We start from the raw sequence: 17,411 nt of genomic DNA, 5'->3' as shown, positions 1-17,411 counted from the left end.
CAGTGCATTGCAGGCTTCTGCTGTGAGCAGTCCTGGCTGGAGACCCCTGTTTTGGGAAGGTGTTGGGGGCGTTTGGAGCTGGGTGGTGATCCAGTGCCCTTTAGTAAGTGGCATTATCCTGTTTAATGTACTCAGCGCTAATCTCTTTCTAAACAGAAGCGATCTTGCTGAGTTCAGCACTGGAGGAGCAATAACCAATGAAGGAGATGAGGTTAAGAAAACTCACAAGAATCAAATGTGCTGGAAAAGGCTGGGGAAGTGCCAGGGGCACTGTGGTAAATGACCTCCCAGGGAATCGAGGACAAATAAAATCCATGCCCCGTCTCTCTTCTCCGAGGCGCTTTATGGCAATGCCTTCGCCCTCCCCTCTCCGGAGTGCCCACAGACGTTGCTTTCAGGGTTATTTTTGCGATGGAGTGCAACAAATGCTCTGTGTGGTGAGCAGTGCGATGGGGCTGAGATGAGGAATCCGTGTCGCTGCATTCAGAAAAACCAACCTCTTGAGCTCGAGGAGAGCTGCTTCAGCTGGCAGTAGCGTTAGGTGCTTTACACTGTCTGGAACAGCCTGGAGAGGGCAAACAAAACCTCTGTGCCATGGCTCTTGTTTCCCGAGGCTCTCTGCAGGCAGGGCTGCTGGTGATTGTGTTGTCCTGTGAGCTAGGAGCAGAACCGTGTCCCATCATGCTTGCTCCATGGTGTGGGTTGCTCCTTGTTTTGCCCAAATTCCCTCGGGCTGTGATGGAAATGGGGTGCAGCACCCCGAGTGAATAGGCAGTCCCGGTCTGAGCTTGGTGAGGGCTCAGGGAAGTCTTTGGGCCAGATGCTGCAGAGCTGCTCCCAAATCCTAAGTAGGAACTGTAGGATTTTAGCACAAAATGGGGCAGAGGCAATCAGGCTGATAGGGTTTGATTGGGGATGGTGAATGCCTGAATGCCCCGTGTCCTGGAGCTGTGGGGGCTTTTCCCCACGGGCAGCAGGGAGATGTCCTTCACGGAGCCTGGGCACCCCAAAACGTCTCACGAGCGGCCGGAGCGGCCGCTGCCTTTGATCCCTACCCCTAGCGCCGTGCAGGCTCGGAGGCTGCGAGGATGACTTGGCAGTGATATATTTACTACAATTACCATCTCTCTTCCCAGAGGAGGAAAAAATAGATGAATAATATGTTTTGAAGGTGTCATGGAGCGAAAGCAAGAGAGGAGCTTGAGCCTGAACTTATGAATAACTTATAGGCTTCCTCCCTTCATGCAGTCACTCCATTTGGGCTTATCTTTCTTGCCCGTAGGAGGTGTAATTAAAGGAGCAAAGCCGAGCATCCACACGCACGGTGACTGCCTGTGGTACTCATCTGTCTGGCTCCGTGCGTCCTGTGTGCGCAAGGGCACGGGGGTGCCAAAGTGCCTTTGAGTAGGCTGGTGGATGCTTTGAGCAGAAGCTTTATGACTTTTCCCCCCATGGTCTGCATCCCTCTTTAAGAAAAAGGGGTGTTTGGCGCATTGCTGGCTGGTACCAGAGCTGTCGTGGTGCTCTGCAGAAGCGTTCCCTGAGCTCACCCCTTGCGCTGGTGCAGGAGGAAGCAGAAGTGACCTGGGATGGGGGACGTGGCACGAGGAAGCAGGAAAGTCCTGAACCCCCCGTGTAGGAGTTGGGAGACTTGTCTTCATTTTTGGCACCGCTGGAAATTCCCCTTCTGACCTCAGGTGGTGACTTAGCCTTCTGAAGCTTTACTTCTGTAAAATGAGGAGTAATTTGCTCTTGTCTCAACACCTTTCTCTGCTTTCTCTGTTTTGACTCTCAGAGCTCAAGGGAGGGACTGTTTTTTACCGCGTGTACACACAGAGTCTAACATAATGGAACGGGGATCTTATCAAAGGCTTGTGAATGCTATTGTAATGCATATGGTAATTATAGGTACGTATGTGTAGGGATGATGAAAAAAATCCAATGAAACATGGCATTTCCCTCTGGAAAAATGTTAGCGAAATAAAACCACGCCTGGGAGTGTGTCAGTTCCAGCAAAAAATGTCTATTAAAAATTATGCAGTGCTGCTCAGCAAGGTCATGACGTTCCTTTTAGAGCCAGTTAGAGGTTTCATTTCAAAACAGCATGTCACTTTTTTTTTTCCCCCCTGCAGACTTTTGGGTAGGGTGTTGTACTTTGGTCTTCAGATCGGGGGGAGAGGGGAGGATCTCATCTAAAACTTTGTGGACTTTTTTGCCGAAAAGGGGCCTTCCTCCACTCTCTGCAGCTCGCTATGCATGCAGGTACAGCATTTAACACCTCGTATACGTGTGATTTCCAATGAATAACTTCTTTCCCCCCGTCCCCCTATCTCGGGAGTGCAGCCCTGCTATCTGTATGTTCCTATCAGCCCAGCACATAGATATGTATGAGGGTAATGGATATTAGGCATTTATTGCAAGGCATTCTGTTGAACATCACCTGCTGTTCAACATGAAAAGTTGATGTTCCACAAAGCCACAAGCCGAAGGCTCCTTAAGAGCTGTTCCGGTGCATCGGGTAAATATACGTGCTCTGAACGAGTGCTGTGTGAATTAATAATGCATAGAACAAATCCGTAGGAAGAACAGCTACTGCACAGGGCCTGCTTATAAACTGTTCTCTCTGCTTAAGCAAATAGACGGGGAAGTTTTGTTTTTTAAAGGATAATGTGTAGGTAATAAACCAAACTAACCTAATGGACCGTTTCCAGCCGCGGGAGCTGGCTCAGCAGCCGGGGTCAGGTTCAGAAGCGCTAGGGAGGGCGGTGGCTGCTTGGCGCTTTGTGGGGTCATAAGGAACTTGTTGGTGGGGTGGTGGGGAAGACGCAGAGAGGATGAGATGATGTTTTGGCGAGAGGATCCCTTACACCTTGCCAGAAGGGCCCCAAACAGGGCAACGTGAGGTGACCGAGGCATTGTGTTGCTTGGGGCTGGAGGGGTGGCTCGAGCCTTGCCTGTATGAGGTGGGGAGGTCTGGGTGTCAAAAAAACTTGCCTGAAAATACCCTGTAGCCCAGATCTGGGTCACTAACAGTCCTGTCCCCTTCCCTTTGCCACCCAGGGAGCTGGGACGCTGTGACCATGAGATGCTGGTGGAGAGCCCTGCACCTCCTCAAGGTGTGCAGCTTGACCCAAGCCTTGGAGAGGATGGGGAACAAGGCCAGGGACACCGCACTGAGCTCCCCGCTCCCTTTGGGATTGCCGTGGTCAGAAGGGACTGCAGGGGAGGGACTGGGACCTCTTGTTTGTCGCCTTCCTCCAGCAGAGCTGCTGGCCCAGGTCCGCCTCGGCAGATCTCTCTGGGCGGCAGCAATAGGGAGGGAAGAGAGAAACGCAGCTGGATTTTCCCAGAGTTTGCAGCCAAATCTTCTGAATTGCAAAGTGAACAGCTCAGATTTTGGAAGGCTTTGAGGAGGAGTAAATGTAAAAAGCCAAGATTTTTTTTTTTTTGCTTTGTCATTTTTCTGCCTATAATGTTGTTTTACGGGGCTGTGAGTCACCTCACGCAATGAAATGAGCCATCCTTACCACTGATGAAAATAAGGAATATTTGACATGATACTTATTTGGGTTTCATCAGGCGGGATTCTCGGGGTTCAGTGCTTCTAGTATTCTGTGTGCTGGAGAAAAATTAAGATTTTGGTCTTGGGGGGCCTTGTGTGTGGGCTGGTTGGTGTCACGCTGGTGGCATTGGGTTGTGGATGGATGGGATGGGTTGGGGATGGTGGAGGGATGGGATGGTTGGTTTGGGGATTGTGGAGGGATGGATGGGATGGGGGCGATGGATGGATGGATGGGTTGGGGGTTGTGGATGGATGGGATGACTTGGGTTGTCTGGACCCGGCCAGGACGGTTTGGGTAGCGGGAGGGTTATTTTGTGAAATAGGCTGCGGATATTGGAGGGGAACATGGCAAGGGGTTCCCGAGGGGACCCGTGTGAGCGTCACCACACGGGTGACCCACACGCAGCCTTCCTCACGCGAGGAAGAGGAGGAGGAGGAGGAGGACGCCGAGCCTTGGCGCGCCTCCTGCTCCCATCCTTGCTGTACCCACCCTGGGGGGCTGCGCGCCGAGGACCACCCCCCTCCCTGTGCCCTAACCCCGGGGGTGGGTCGGGGCCAGCGGGCGGCGGGGCTGCGGGACGGGTGCGGGAGCGGTGCGGGGCGGCCCCGGCGGCGGCCCCGGAGCCAATGAGCGCGGGGCGGGGCGGGCGCTGCCGGAGCGGCGGCTGCGGTGCGGTGCGGGCCGGAGCGGCGGGCACGCAGCGCCTGTCCCTCGCACCTTGCCGCCCCTTCCGACCCCCCTTTCCCTCTTTTTTTTCCCCCCCCTTTTTTTTATTTTTATTTTTTCCCTCCCCCACCCCGCGGCGCGGATTTTTTTTTTCCCGATTTTTTTTTTTTTTATTTTCCCCCCCCCGTTTCCCCCCCCCCCCCTTCTCCCCCGTCCCCTTTCCCTTCCCCGCTTTCCCCCCCCCCACACCCCCCCCTTCCCCGAAATCTGCGCTCCGCTCTGGGAAACGCTGGATTTTAAACCTCTCCCCGGCAGGCAGTGAGTGGGGAAGGAGGGGGGAGAAACGCAGCCCGCGGTGAACATGGCCCAGGCGAAAATGCAGCACCCCGTCTCTTGGGTGATCTTCGCCGGGATGGCCGCACTCCTCCTCTCCCAAGGTAGGGCCGGGCGGGGATGCTGCGGGGGGTGCAGCCCCAAGGAGCCGGGGGGGGGGAACCGCGACCCCCCTGGCAGCATCGGGGGGGAAAGGCTGGGGGAGGGCGAGAAGCCCCCAGAAATAAGGGGGGGGGGGGGGGGTCCCCAGCCTGATGTTAAGTTGCAGGGGTGCGGATGCGGGGCTGCGGTGCGGTGGCATCACCCTCTTCGTGCCCCCCCCCACCTCGGGGTGTGCTGGGAACTTCTCGAGCAGCACCCTCCCCCCCCCCCCAGTGCTCAATTTTATTTTATTTCATTTTGGGTGGTGCCAAATGACTCTGCCATCTCCGGCAGCTCAACTTAGTTCCCGCAGGAGCGATGCATCCAACAGGCGGGGGGGTAAACGGGGTGTCGGGGCCCCTCTGTGCTGCCCCCCCCCGCTTTGCTTTGCCGGACCCGCTTGCAAGGTCGTCCCAAAAACTCGGTGCAGCCCCGAGTCCTGCCTGCCCTGCCCCGGGCTGGGGAGTTGGGGAATTCGGTGTCTGGTGTGTCCCGGGTGAGCTCTGCTGGTCCCCTCCGTCCCCTGGGGATGATGCTTAAGGGGGCTTTCCAAAAAAAATAAAATAATAAAAAAAAATTATGTTAATATTAAAAAAGCGAGGGGGGAAGGAGGAGATGTGAGCTGGCCCCAGCTGGCCGGCACTGCCGAGCCTGTCAGCTTGCGTTAGTCTCCTCGCAGCCATCTGGAGGGGCTGTGGGAGTGGGGTTACCTCCGGGGGGGGGGGGTGGATGGGGCCGCATCCTGCACCGGGCTGTCTGCAGGGCTGGGGCTGGGAAGGGGAGAGGCAGCCTGGGCTGCGTGCCTGGTGCTGGGGATGGATGGTCCCGGGGGTGCTGGCTGCCCTGGGGGACATTTACAGGGTGTAGGCAGCCCTGGGGGGGGGGGGGGGGCATGGGGGTCAGCCTGTGCTGCTCCTTTTGCACGAGGAGGGGGATTGCAGCAGGGGCCAGCCCGCTCTGTGCTGCCCTGCAGCCTGCTGAGGGTCGGGGATGGGATTTAGGCACCCGCACGCCCGAAGCAGCCCTGTCTGGTCCCCCTCCATCAGCTGCTCTGCTGCGGGATCCCAGCGGGGCGCGAAGCCCCCATCCGTGCGGGGCTGGGGGCCGCTGTGCCCCCGCGGCTCGGGGGGGAGATGGCCAGCAGCAGCCCCGCGCTCAAACTTCTCTCTCCTGGGCAGGCTGGGCCCGCTCTTGCGGAGAGCCACCCGTGCCATATCGACCGGCGCGGGCTGCTTAGCATGCACAGCACACGCCGAGGCATTTCTCCTCTTCGCCTTCCTCCCGCTCGCCCTCCTCGAGCTCCCTCCTGCTCCACGGGTTGCGGCTGCCTTCTCGCGCTGCTGGGCACGGCGCCCTGCTCCCAGGGGGTTCCCGGGGCTGGGAGCCCTGCTCCCCGCTGCTGCCACCTCCGTGGTTGGGTGGTGGGGAGCTGGGGCTCCCCCGGAGGGGTGGCCGTCGGTCCTTCCCCCCCTGCTTTCCCTTGTGCAGAATCTGTGCCTTTTAATGCTTTCTCTTGGCTTCCTTGCAGCCTTATTCTCTGCCTCTGCTCATCTCTCACGCTTCTTCCCTCTGCTTCCATCAAAGCTTGCAGATCAAAAAGTTGATTTTTTTTTTTTCTTCTCCTTGATTTTTATTCCCCTCAGCAGCAGCAGAGCGGCTGGGGGGGGGGAACAGGCTGCCTCCCCAGGCAAACATCCTCCGTGCCCCCCTGCGCCCAGCCGTGCTGCGCAGGAGCGATGTGGGTGCCACAAGTCCCTGAGTCACTGCTGGGGTGGGGGGAAGCTGGGAGCTGCATCACAGCGTGCCCTGGGGGGGGCCAGGGCAGAGCTGGGGGGTGACAGGGAAAACACGGCACAGGGAAGCACTCAGCAGGGAGAAGTTTGGGTCTTTTTGGGGCAGGGAGGCATTGGGTATGCTGGATTGTCAGTGCTGCATGGTTGGGGGGAAGGAGATCCCCCCCGGGAGGACTTCTTGCGTAAGTGTGTGTACAGGAGTCATTTGAAGAAAATAAACTTCCCAGCCAAAATAATTTTGCTTTTTAGCAAAAACTTTCAAAGCAGGATTTGAGAAACCAGGGGCCGTTCAACCCCAAAGGTAATACATAGGATCGAGTCCGTGTGCGCGTTGCCGAAGATGAAAGCAGGCGGGTGCTGCTGCTTCGTGAGCCCTGCTGCCAGCCGCAGATCGTCTTGCATTTTTAACTTTTCTGTCTGGCTGCGTATACAAAAGTGGAACTGTTTTGTGTTGGAAAATGTGAAAATTATCGTTGTGCAGGAAAAAAAAAACTGTTTTGCACAAATCTACTCCAAACGGCTCAAGAGATCTGTGCTGCCCTCTGCAGCAGTTTATCAATACTCCAGGTCATTTACCTTTTTACAGCCAAACAAACAATAAGAAGAGTGGTTCGTGAGGGTGCTTGAGAGTAGAGAGGAGCGTGAAGTGGGCTAATTCATAGGTGCTTGACCATCTGTATTTACGCAAACATCCAAACATCCATAGGTCGTCCAAGTTTTGCAGCTTTCCTGTGTTTCTTCCTCTTTTTTTTTTTTTTTTTTTTGGAAAGGTGCCCCTGAAATAAGGACTGGTGGGTGTTGAGTCCTGTAGGTGCTTCCAAGAGATCCCCAGGCGGTGGGGAGCGAGCCCCCTTTGGCAGCACAGCTCCTGTTCTCTTTGTGGAGCTCTGATGTTTGATACAAAGCAGTGGCAATGAGCATTAGAAGTTCAAGGACCCATCACTTTCTCTTCCCTCTTTCCCTGTTTTAGATTATGGGAGTGCTCTAGTGTTTTCCTGGTGTCCCTTGCTCCTAACTACCTGGATTTCTTGAGGAAGGGGAGGGCTTGTGCAAAAATCCCACCCCAGCTCTTTGGAGGGGGAAGAGAGAAGAAAACTCCTCGCTCAACCGTGCCGAGAAGGATTAACCAGGCTAAAAGGTCATAGAAGATTTAGCTGGGCCTTTAGCATCTGTAAGCCAAGAATTATGGGAAGTTGATTTCCAAATTAGCATAAAGACCTTATTCTAATAAGCATACGCGCTGCAATAGGTATGTAAAACAACAGCATATGTCAACAGCGTATGCTGAGCGCTCCTCGTTTGAAAGAATCATTTGCTCCCTCGGTGTGGCGGGGTTGCAGATAACTCATGAGCAGCACCACGGGCTGGGTTTATGTGTGCTTGGAGGGCAGGATTTGGCCTGGGGACATGTCCCTAGGGAGGAGAAGGATTTGGATGCAGGGCTGCGTGTCGCAGGAGGACTTTTTCTCCACGGAGGCGGGCGGGAAACCTTCTGGCAGTTCGTGCAAGAAGGTAATTGCACTAATGAATGTGTATAAGAAAAATTATGTGTATCGACGTCTTTCTGTGAATACCCAGATTTATTGTTCCCCAGGGGAAATATTAGATGTGGCTTCGTTGGTGGTTAACAGTTACCGTGTGGGTCAATATAACGCGATATTCACCCCCCAACAGCAGAAAATAGCTATTTAATAGGTAATAACAGCAATAATCAATACCTACATGATTAGATAACCCAGTTATATGCAGTACATAAAAGGAGGGGAATGCGGTCTGGGTACTCAATGGCCTGGTTTCGAGCGTTGCCCAACATCTGTCACTCTTGTTGATTTTAACCGGAGCTGTAAGCAGGTATCCGGCACCCCTGGAAATCAGGCCACCACATGGGATTAATTGGCACATTTTTAGGACTCAGCAGAGTAAACAGGAACCCAAGCAGACCTTTGCCATGAAAAGGATGCTTTCGAAAGCAGGCTGCATTGCGCAAAACCCTGGGATGGCACCGGGGGAGCTGGGCTGGCGCTCAGGGTGTTGGTGGGGTTGGTGGCTGTGCCGTGGGTGCTCCATGCAGCTTCGCAGGGGGGATTCCTTGTGCAGACCTTGTTGCTTGCTGCTTTCCGTGCACGGACACGGATCTCTTCATGCAGTGGTGGGCTGGGTAGCAAAGCTGTTTGGGTTGCTTTGCACCACATATACGGGGAGATTTCATCATTAAAAGAGTTGTAATTTGTAATGAGATGGGTTCTGGTGCAGTGTGGTGGGGAACTCAACCTAGGGTTGGTTCATGCTGTAGCTACAGCAGCATTTAGGAGCCTCAGTCATCGAACAGAGATTGGGTCATGCTAGGTGCTGTGCACAAAGCTCCTCTGGTGCAGCAACCGTTTCTGAAGCATCTTTGGAACCATCCCAGCCAGCCCAGCCCAGGCTTGTCTAGCCCTCTTGCCCCCAGTTGACCACACCGGGTGCTCTGGAGGATGCAACCAGTTTTGGGATGCCCCGAAAGCACTCTTTTCCTTATCTCTGTAGGCATTTTGACCATCACAGTAACCCTGGCTCATGGTTTTTTTCCATCTGCCTGTTGTGCGAGCCCTGACTCATACATGAGACAAGTGCATTCAGTGTTCCCAGTGTCTGCTTCATTTATTTTCCTTGCTGCTTTTGCTTAAAAATATCCATATTTGTGGTCCCCCTCCCCAATTTATTTTTTCCCTATGGGGAAGAATGGATCAGTTGACAGATCTGGGTCAAGTCAGCAAGCAGGGCTCGCTGTTTTCTGCAACAAACCGAGGCGGAGGGGGATGGCTCAGCAGCTGCTTCCAGCAACTCATGGTCAGCCTGGCGAGGTGGGCTCCAGCCCTCCCCACAGCACACAAAGCACCATATGGGGACATCTTTTTGGCTGGGGGATCAGAAAAAAGCTCTTCTGCATTTGTCTTTCCTTTTTTGAACTTCAGAATTGGCAGGAGAGGGCAACGTTTTCTTTGCTTGTTCCCCAGTCCAAGGGGTGCCTTCCTAGGGCAAAGCCCTAAAGAGGATAAATGTGACTTTTTTCAGTGTTGCTGATAGTACTTTGATGCGCGGTGGCAAATCTCCTGTCACTCGGTGGGACCAAGCCATGATCCGTCTCAGATGTTCATGGCAAAGGCTTGTAGCTGCCTCGGAGCTGCGACTTGGACTTGAGCTCTTGGTTTCAAACAGGGGCCAAGAGGAGCAGGATGCCAGGTTTTGGGATTCTGCACTGGAAGCCCGAGCCGTGCTGCTGTCTCCCATCAGCAGCCAGCATCCTGTACCTCCACGCCTGCAGCTTCTCATGCCTTTAGTAGCTTTTATAGGCAAAAATAATAATTAAAAAGCCCTCTGTGAACACATCCCCTGGGACACCCTAACCCCGGGGCCATTCTGCAGGTGCTGCATCCCGCAGGCATCGCATGCCCTGTGCTCCTGGCATGTTGGGAGCTGCAGCTGCGGTAGCCCGGAGGTGCTAGCTGTCTCCCTCTTCCTTCCCGAAGCACACACCTTGCTCTTGGTTAATAATAAATCAGAGGTGCTGCCTTCACCGTGCTCTCTTATCTCCTGCCAAGAAGGATATCATAGATTTTTGATGCGCTTACAGTTAATATGTCCGATGCTGAAAGCTGTTGTAAATTAATTGACCCTTCGACCCCCTCATCCTTTGACTGTTCCCACTAAAGACAATGTTCGCTTCTTGGCATCCTCCCCCCTTGTTTTCCCTTCCTCCGACTCCTCCACCTCCCACCTGCTGAGCAGGGGAGCCCAAAGAGGCACGATGCAGCCGAGGAGTGCGGCTCCGAGCAGGAGCAAAGCCCTTGTTAGCGGGCACCCTATGTGCAGTGTTGGATTTTTTCCTTTCAAACACTGGGGAGATGCTGATAGGAGCTGGCCCAGCTTCTGCAAAGCCCGTTCCCTTCCTTGGGTGGTCTAACATAAGGGTGCCAACTTTCCCCTCTTCTGTCTGGCCTGCGTTTGCCTTGGGAATGGGGTCTTTCCCCTACTGTACATCGCCAAGCCTGGAGAAGCCTTGGTTCAACTTGGGAAGGAGCCCGTAGCACCCCAAACCCTCTGCCTGCCGTGACTCGTGGTGGGAAACCACAGCTGCTAAGAAGTAGGAAGCACCACCGGAAAATATGTAGTACTCGAAATGAAGCAGAGTATTTTTTTTTCCATTCCAAAACAGGGCGATGGCAAATTCCCAGTGACAGAAAAATCTGGGAAAACTAAGGATTGATTTGAAGTATTTTTGTTCCGTTTCTGAGCTTACAGAAGCCGATGTACAAAGTTGTGAAGTTATTTCAAGCGAAAAAAAAAAAAGCAATCTGAAGGCGGTATTCCAGCACTATCAAAAGAGCCTCAAGTCTCGAGCGTTGTTGCATTTTTTATTGTTATTTATTCAAAACAGATCCTCTGCTAATGTTTTGATTTTTGTCAGCAGCAGCGTTCTTGATTTAAAGACCTGGTTTGAAAGCCAAATCCAACCCGCCTCGTTGGAAGCCCGACAAGCGCTTGAAGTGCAGCAGGGTTCATTAATGCCCTAATGTTATCTCGCCCTGTAAGCGTGCCTTTTTTCCCCCCCCCTCCTCTTTAGGAGGCTGTCTGGTGAACAACGCTAAGTTCCTGGGTTGGTTTGGTTGTTTGCAGGCTTTATTCCCTTTCTGCAGGACAGATGGTATTTATAGATGAGAGGGTGCCTACACGAGACTTCTTGCGAAGTCAATCCCCAACGCCAGTGCCGGGGTTTTTGATATTGGGCCAAGGAGCATCGGGGCTGGCTGGCGAGGGGTGGATTTGAGTTTTGCCTGATGACATCTCTCTTAATGAAGCCCAGTTTGGAACGATGCTGGTGGGGAGTAGAAGCCACCGGAGGGGCCCGGGCAGCCGAGCTGTCACTGAATGCAACATTAAAAAATTTGTTTAATTTATTGTTTACCTTTTGTGCCGCTTTTCTGCACGTCAACGCTTCCCGTTGTATGTTTTCAGCTTCAAAACCTGCCGTCACGTTAGCAGCCGGCTCCAAAGCCTCCAAATAATGCATAAACTATGATTATTCCTTCTGATCCACTTGTGTTTATGTAAATGGCGGGAAAAGCGGTTTTCAGCTTATTTCAGCAGCTTAAGGGATTCCTACCAAGCCTATTATTGAAAAATCAGAAAGTGAAAAGCAACTTCTGAGATGATGAAGTAGGAACTCCATGGCTGCGCTGCCTGCACGGGGCGCCGAGGGCTGCGCTACCCCGGGGAGTTCCCTCGGGATTTGGGACCCTCCTGCCGCAACAGGTTGGGGAGAGCCGGGAGAGGTGAGGTTAGCCAAGGAGGAGAGGAATGGGACGGAACGGGACCCGTGGACCCATGGAGGGGTTTGGGGTTGAAGGTGTGCAGGGGCATCACCCAGATGTAAAACCCATGAGGGGCTGGGTACCAGTGGCCGCGAGGGATGCAGGATGCGCACGGGGCAGCGTGCTGGGGAGCACCTGTGGGACCCTACCGTGAGCATCCCCACCTTGCACAAACCATTTTATTCTACCCCAGAAGAGGGGCAGATACTGGGCACATCCCGCTTTAGGGCGCAGATCCCTCCAGCCTCCCTGGTGCCTCTCATCCCTCCTCTCCTGCTGCTTTCCTTTCTCCGTTCGGTCCCTTTCCCCCTTCCTTATGTTAATTTCCCACCTGAGCACCAAGTACTTTATAAATAGCAAATCTGAAATGAATTTCCTAGCAGCAATCATTATCTCCCTCGACAGCCATTAAACATTCACACAAGCAGAGCAAAATGACAAAGGGGATTGATTTTTACAGTATGTTGGGGGGGGAGGCAGGAGAAAGGAAATATGTTGACAAGGCTTTTTTTTTCTTTCCCCCTCCTCTCTCCCCTCCCTTCCAGATCCTCTATCTCGAGGAATTTAAAATCACCCGATGACTTTTTTTTTTTTTTTTTTTTGGAGAGCAGGGTGGGAGAGGGCGAAGCTGGATACAAAAATATAAAAACACAATTTTTATTCCCTTATTCCCCTTATTCCCTTTGCCTTTAGCCCCTTGCAAGCCTCGTGTGCGACTGGCAAACACACCAAGTTAGTTCCGCGGCCCCGGCTGCGGAGATGAATATGTCAGAGCTAATGCCTGCGAAGACGGAGGGGTGGGCTGGGGGGGGCCCCATCTCCGCAGCCGCCTCAGCAGAATAAATGTGTTGATGCAATAGTTGGGAGCCGGCGAGCTGCTGCCGTATGAGGCACTGTAGCTGAAAATTTAACTTTGATTTCAATTTTCATATTTGTCAGCAATAATTAGATTCAAGAAATGTTTTTGCCGCTGTTCTAAAATACTAATAAGTAGGAGCCTTTGTAGTATGGCTAATGGAGTCTTTTTTTTCCGAGTGGGCTAGAAAAATTCCATTAAAGGGGAAAGTCATACTGTATTACCATGCTTCAACATGCGTTGACTTCACCTCTATGGTAATGTCTGCGCTGGGAGACAGCGGGGCTCGCTCCCAGCCGCAGAAATGGGGCTGGCATCCTGCTTTTGGCTTATAGGACTTCCCAGGGAGTGGGCAGGGGTGCTCTTTTTTGGGGTGCTTTTTTTTTGGGCGTGGGGTTGCTCTTTTTGGGGCAGCTGGAGGCTTTCAAAGCACTCATAGGATACCGTTGAAGTAGCCTGGCTCTCTTCCTACCAGCTTACTTCATCGCTTGGTTTTGGTATTGCAAATCCCCTTGGGATTTTTGAGGTTGGATCAATTAGGGGTTTCCCCTTGCTGGCTCTGCCATGCTCTTCCAAAGGGAAACTGCCTTTTCTCCCTCCTCACCCCTCGTTTTGACTGCTCTATGGATTTCCCCGGTGGCGTGTACCAGATTTTATCCCCGAGCAACGCTGTAAAATAAAGAGTGATTAAATTTGCTGGCGATATGCACAGCAAATGGGGGAAGCTCTAAGTTGTGTCATTCTCAAGTTACTTCAGCCTATTAAGCAAACAAAAGCACTTGTGGAGTGAGAAATGAAAATGGCCAACACGGCCCGATTAATCCTGGATGTACAATTCCATTAATAAGTCAGCTTTTAATAGTGGCTCTTTCCAGGAGCTGCTGGGACCAAGAATTGATGTATTTGCTGTAATTGTATTGCAACTAATAGGATATGAAGAAAATTGTATGGAGAACCTGTTCTTTCGCCACCGTTTTCCAATCAGCTGAAATAATGCCTTCCTCTGGAAGAGCCCAGCAAGGTAATGATACTTAAATCTAAATAGAAACGGGTATTTTGCATTCTGGTGCAGGTGGTTTGGGCTGGGTGATGGAGTGTGGATGCAGGGTGCCTCCGGGCGGATTTTCTGGGTGCCCTGGCACGGGGCTGCCCCCCTGGCATCTCCCCAGTGCCTTTTGTTCTCTGCGTGGGCAGCAAGAGGGGACTTCGCTCTACGGAGTCGATGCGGTTCATTGGGAGAGTTCATTAAGGAGCCTGAAGCCCTCACTCAATTCATCCTGTGTATTTATTCAGCTCCTGGATAAATAGGCTGGGCTCAGCGCTCCGGGGACTCTGACACGCTGCTGGTTCTCATTTTGCGCCGAGCTCCCGCGGTCGCGCCCGGGCACAGCTCACCTCCCGCAGCCTGGGGAGCACGCACGGCATCCCCTGGGCGTTTGGGGAGGATTTGGGTTTTTATCACCGAGCATCCCGCCGAGGGCTCTCGCAATAGCAATGCGGCTAGCGGGAGCGTGGCACTGCTGCTCCTGCAGCGCTGCAAAGCCCGGGCAGGCTGAGCGCATCCCAGCAAACGCGCAGCAGTGCCCCGGGACGCAGGGCCCTGAAATATCTGTGCAATTGCAGAATAACGTGCATTAAAGCAAAGGAAACGTTAAGCCAAGAGCTGACTGCTTCAGAACGCAGGCAGCCGCTGATGATTGCAGCCGTTCCTTTGCTAATGGGCTGGGGAATTTGGAGAAGTTCGCAGCCGCCACTTGTCTGTGCATCACTGCCGGTCACTGGTTCGGGGCTGTTTGTTTTTCCCTCTTCCTCCCTATTTGTATGCACGCTCTGACCCTTCTTTGGTAGCAGGCTAGAGAGCAAATATAAAAGGGGAGTGGAAAAAAAAAAAAGCCAAGGCACAGTTCAGCTTAAATCCCCAAGGAAACAGATGCAATTGCCTTACAGAAATGGCTCCAATAAGGCCAGAAAGGAATATTGCTTTTATAGCTTTTGGGATATAAAACATTTAGGAAATGTGATTGACTGGCAGGGCCTAATTTATCATTTACCCATTTCCCTCTCTCCATCCTCGTATCCACCCAAACACAGAAGTGTGCTCGGATGGCCTCGCTTACACTTTTCCCTTTTGGTGTCTCTCCTGCATGTAACACACGTGCAAACCAACATTTCCTTGCACGCTGACGTGTGCACATGTGGGCACACATCCCGCTGTGCTCCCGGCTCCTTGTCCCTCTGCCTGTGTCATGGATTTATCATCATTCTGCTAAGCACTAGAACTCCTGTGGCTATTTATAATTAATGCTCAGAAACCTGCCAATCCATTTAATGACACTAGGAGGTCATGGCCTCCCTTATAGCTTCCCATTAATCATCATTAGAACAGTTCTGGGTTTTTTACATTCTTTTTAAATGTTAATTCACCTTTATAATGCTCCTTTCAGCTATGACTGTAAAGGGAGACTCTGTAGTTACTCCAGACTGTCTTGCAAGTGTGTGCAGGTGAAAGGCGCAGTGGGACAATTGCACTTGATAAAGTCTTTTGGATGGCTCCCGCTGGAATGAATTACACTCACAAACTCTGTGAGATGGGATTTCTTCACTGCCCTCTGCTGCCTGCTCCTCGCAGCGATGCTGGCACGGCTCCCTCCCTTGTGTCTCCATCTCTCGGGTACCACCGAGCCTGTTGTGATCCCTCCCCAGCCGCAGAGCCCCGTGCACCACGGGGGAATGAGCAGCGAGGAGGTCCCGGAGGGGAATTGCCAGCTCGTCGATGCTGACACGGAGCTTGTTCGGCGCCGGGGGCTTTGCTAGGCAGCTGTGGTTGCATTTGGGCAGGTCTTTGCCGGGCGACTTTGGTTTTGGCTCGTCCACAGCTTGGTTTTATGGGGTTGTGGTTGCGGTGGCCACTTGGTGCCTTGTGGAGCGTTGCACTCGTCCATCCTGAAGGTTAAGAGCCATCCCAGAGAGCAGGAGGCGTGGGGCTGTGCAGTGGTGAGCCCGTCTTTCCCGCTGCCCCCTGGAAGTGGGAAGCCCCGAGCACTTTCCCCGTGTCCCAAAGCCCCCCTGTCATTGTCACAGCCCCCCGGTGCTCCGGGAGCTGATGCAACGGCACAGCAGAGGGGCCGTAACAGAGATGTCAAGCGGCAGCTTGGAGGAGTGAAAGCTCTGGGTGCAATCTGGTAGCTTTTGGCAAACAACAGCTCTCACACAACCCTCTCTTGGCTTGCTGCTGGAAGCCGTCGTCCCCTGTCTGAAGCCAATCTGTGCTTGCCATTAACGGGACCGGCTCTGAAGGGGTGCGTGTCTGATCCTGGTTCCAGCTCTGATGATCTCAGGAGGGGTCCCAGTGTGATGGGGCATGGCTTCGTAGCCCGGGCTCGCTTCAGATGCAATAAAACCTGCGTGCAGCCGTGGGGACATCCCTGATGGAGCTCCTGGAGACATTCCCCAGCCCTGCATGCCAAGCACCCCTTGGCACACTCCGTGACCACCCCCTGCTCAGCAGGACAGGGCGAAGCACCCCCGGCACCACCCATGGGTGCCCCCGGCAGGGCTGGGGAGGCACCGCAGCCCCTCGCAGGCTTGGCTGGGTGCAGGTTTGTGCTGGCCTCGCTGCTGGTGGGCTGAGGGCTGCTGCTGCTCCCCCGGGGAGCCCTGGTCCTGGTGGGAGCTGAGCCTGGCCCCGCTTCTCCGAGTAAATACGCCAGCAGCATTTGGCTTAATGAACTGTGGCTTTTAATAAATGGCTCTTATCTTGCTGAAGTGCTGCTAAATTGTCAGGATTTAAAATTAGCCTAATAGATTTGCGGGCGATGTTTTATTCACTGGTTAGTTGGAAAAAGACAGGGAGGGGGGGGGAGAGATGGCTCCACCCAGCTCTCCCTGAATTATACAACAGTTATTTATTTGTTTGGGCCGAAGGGGAAATGTTCTGGATTAATGTGCGATGCCTCAGCACCTGACTTAATGAGAATTTAGAGACCTATCCCAAACTGATAGTCTCCAATTAATCACTCGGTGGCCCCTCTGCTCGGCTGTCCCTGGAATATATTTTTCACGCTGGGGCTGGGTTGTGGCACCCACTGCTGCCTGCCGGGAGGTGCGGCTCTGTTTCCTTTGGCTGGGTGGATTTTGGGTGCTGTGGCTTCCAGGACCACTTCTTGCAGGTTCGGTCCGTGTTGAAGAAGAGCCCCTGTGTCCGTATAGATTTGGGTGCTCGTGGAGCAAATTTGAGCTGGGCCTAGCTCAGCTTCCGATGCGTCCCAACAACTCGGGCAAGTTTCTGTGTGCCTTTATGCCTTTTGGCAACGCGGAGCCAGTTATGATCCTGTTGACAGTTTGGAGACATATGGAGGATCAGGACAGAAGAGTGTTTTATAATGGAGTAATATGGGATCTGGTTGGGATGAAGGATGCCAGGGAAATGTCAATCACTATCATTACCCTAACAAACTGCTGTACCTGCTGAGATAATAATAATATTAAGCAATTATATAGCACCTAACAAGCTCAAACAGCACAGACGGTAGCTAATTAAATCTCCCAAGACTTCCGCTGGGTGGGTGTTTTCCTAAAAGCGTGGCCCGGCTTCCGCACACAGTGTTTTGTGTGACACTGGGTGCCCTTCTGCCCCATTTCACAGGTAGGGAAAGTGGAGGAAGGGATCGGCCCTGCTGGAAATCCTTGGCAGGGGCGAGCTTGGGCT

General features: G+C 53.2%; 1 protein-coding gene across 2 annotated transcripts in view; it reads left to right on the top strand.

Moving 5' to 3' along the window:
* The window catches only part of LOC121058491 (protein CEPU-1), a 337,525-nt gene that overhangs the window by 5,044 nt on the left and 315,070 nt on the right, over positions 1–17,411 (top strand). Inside the window, exon 1 of one of the 2 annotated variants that reach the window (XM_040534072.1) lies at positions 4,477–4,666. The exons of the other annotated variant lie outside the window; for it this stretch is intronic. Coding sequence (XP_040390006.1) covers positions 4,591–4,666 — 76 coding nt within the window. The 5' untranslated portion in view covers positions 4,477–4,590. Of the gene's footprint in view, positions 1–4,476; positions 4,667–17,411 lie in introns of those variants that run through there. 2 annotated transcript variants of the gene reach the window in all.

Source organism: Cygnus olor, chromosome 22, assembly GCF_009769625.2.
Source record: "Cygnus olor isolate bCygOlo1 chromosome 22, bCygOlo1.pri.v2, whole genome shotgun sequence".
NCBI classification, from domain to species: domain Eukaryota; kingdom Metazoa; phylum Chordata; class Aves; order Anseriformes; family Anatidae; genus Cygnus; species Cygnus olor.
Note: the sequence above shows the minus strand (reverse complement) of the source record. Positions and strands in the feature narration are given on the sequence as shown.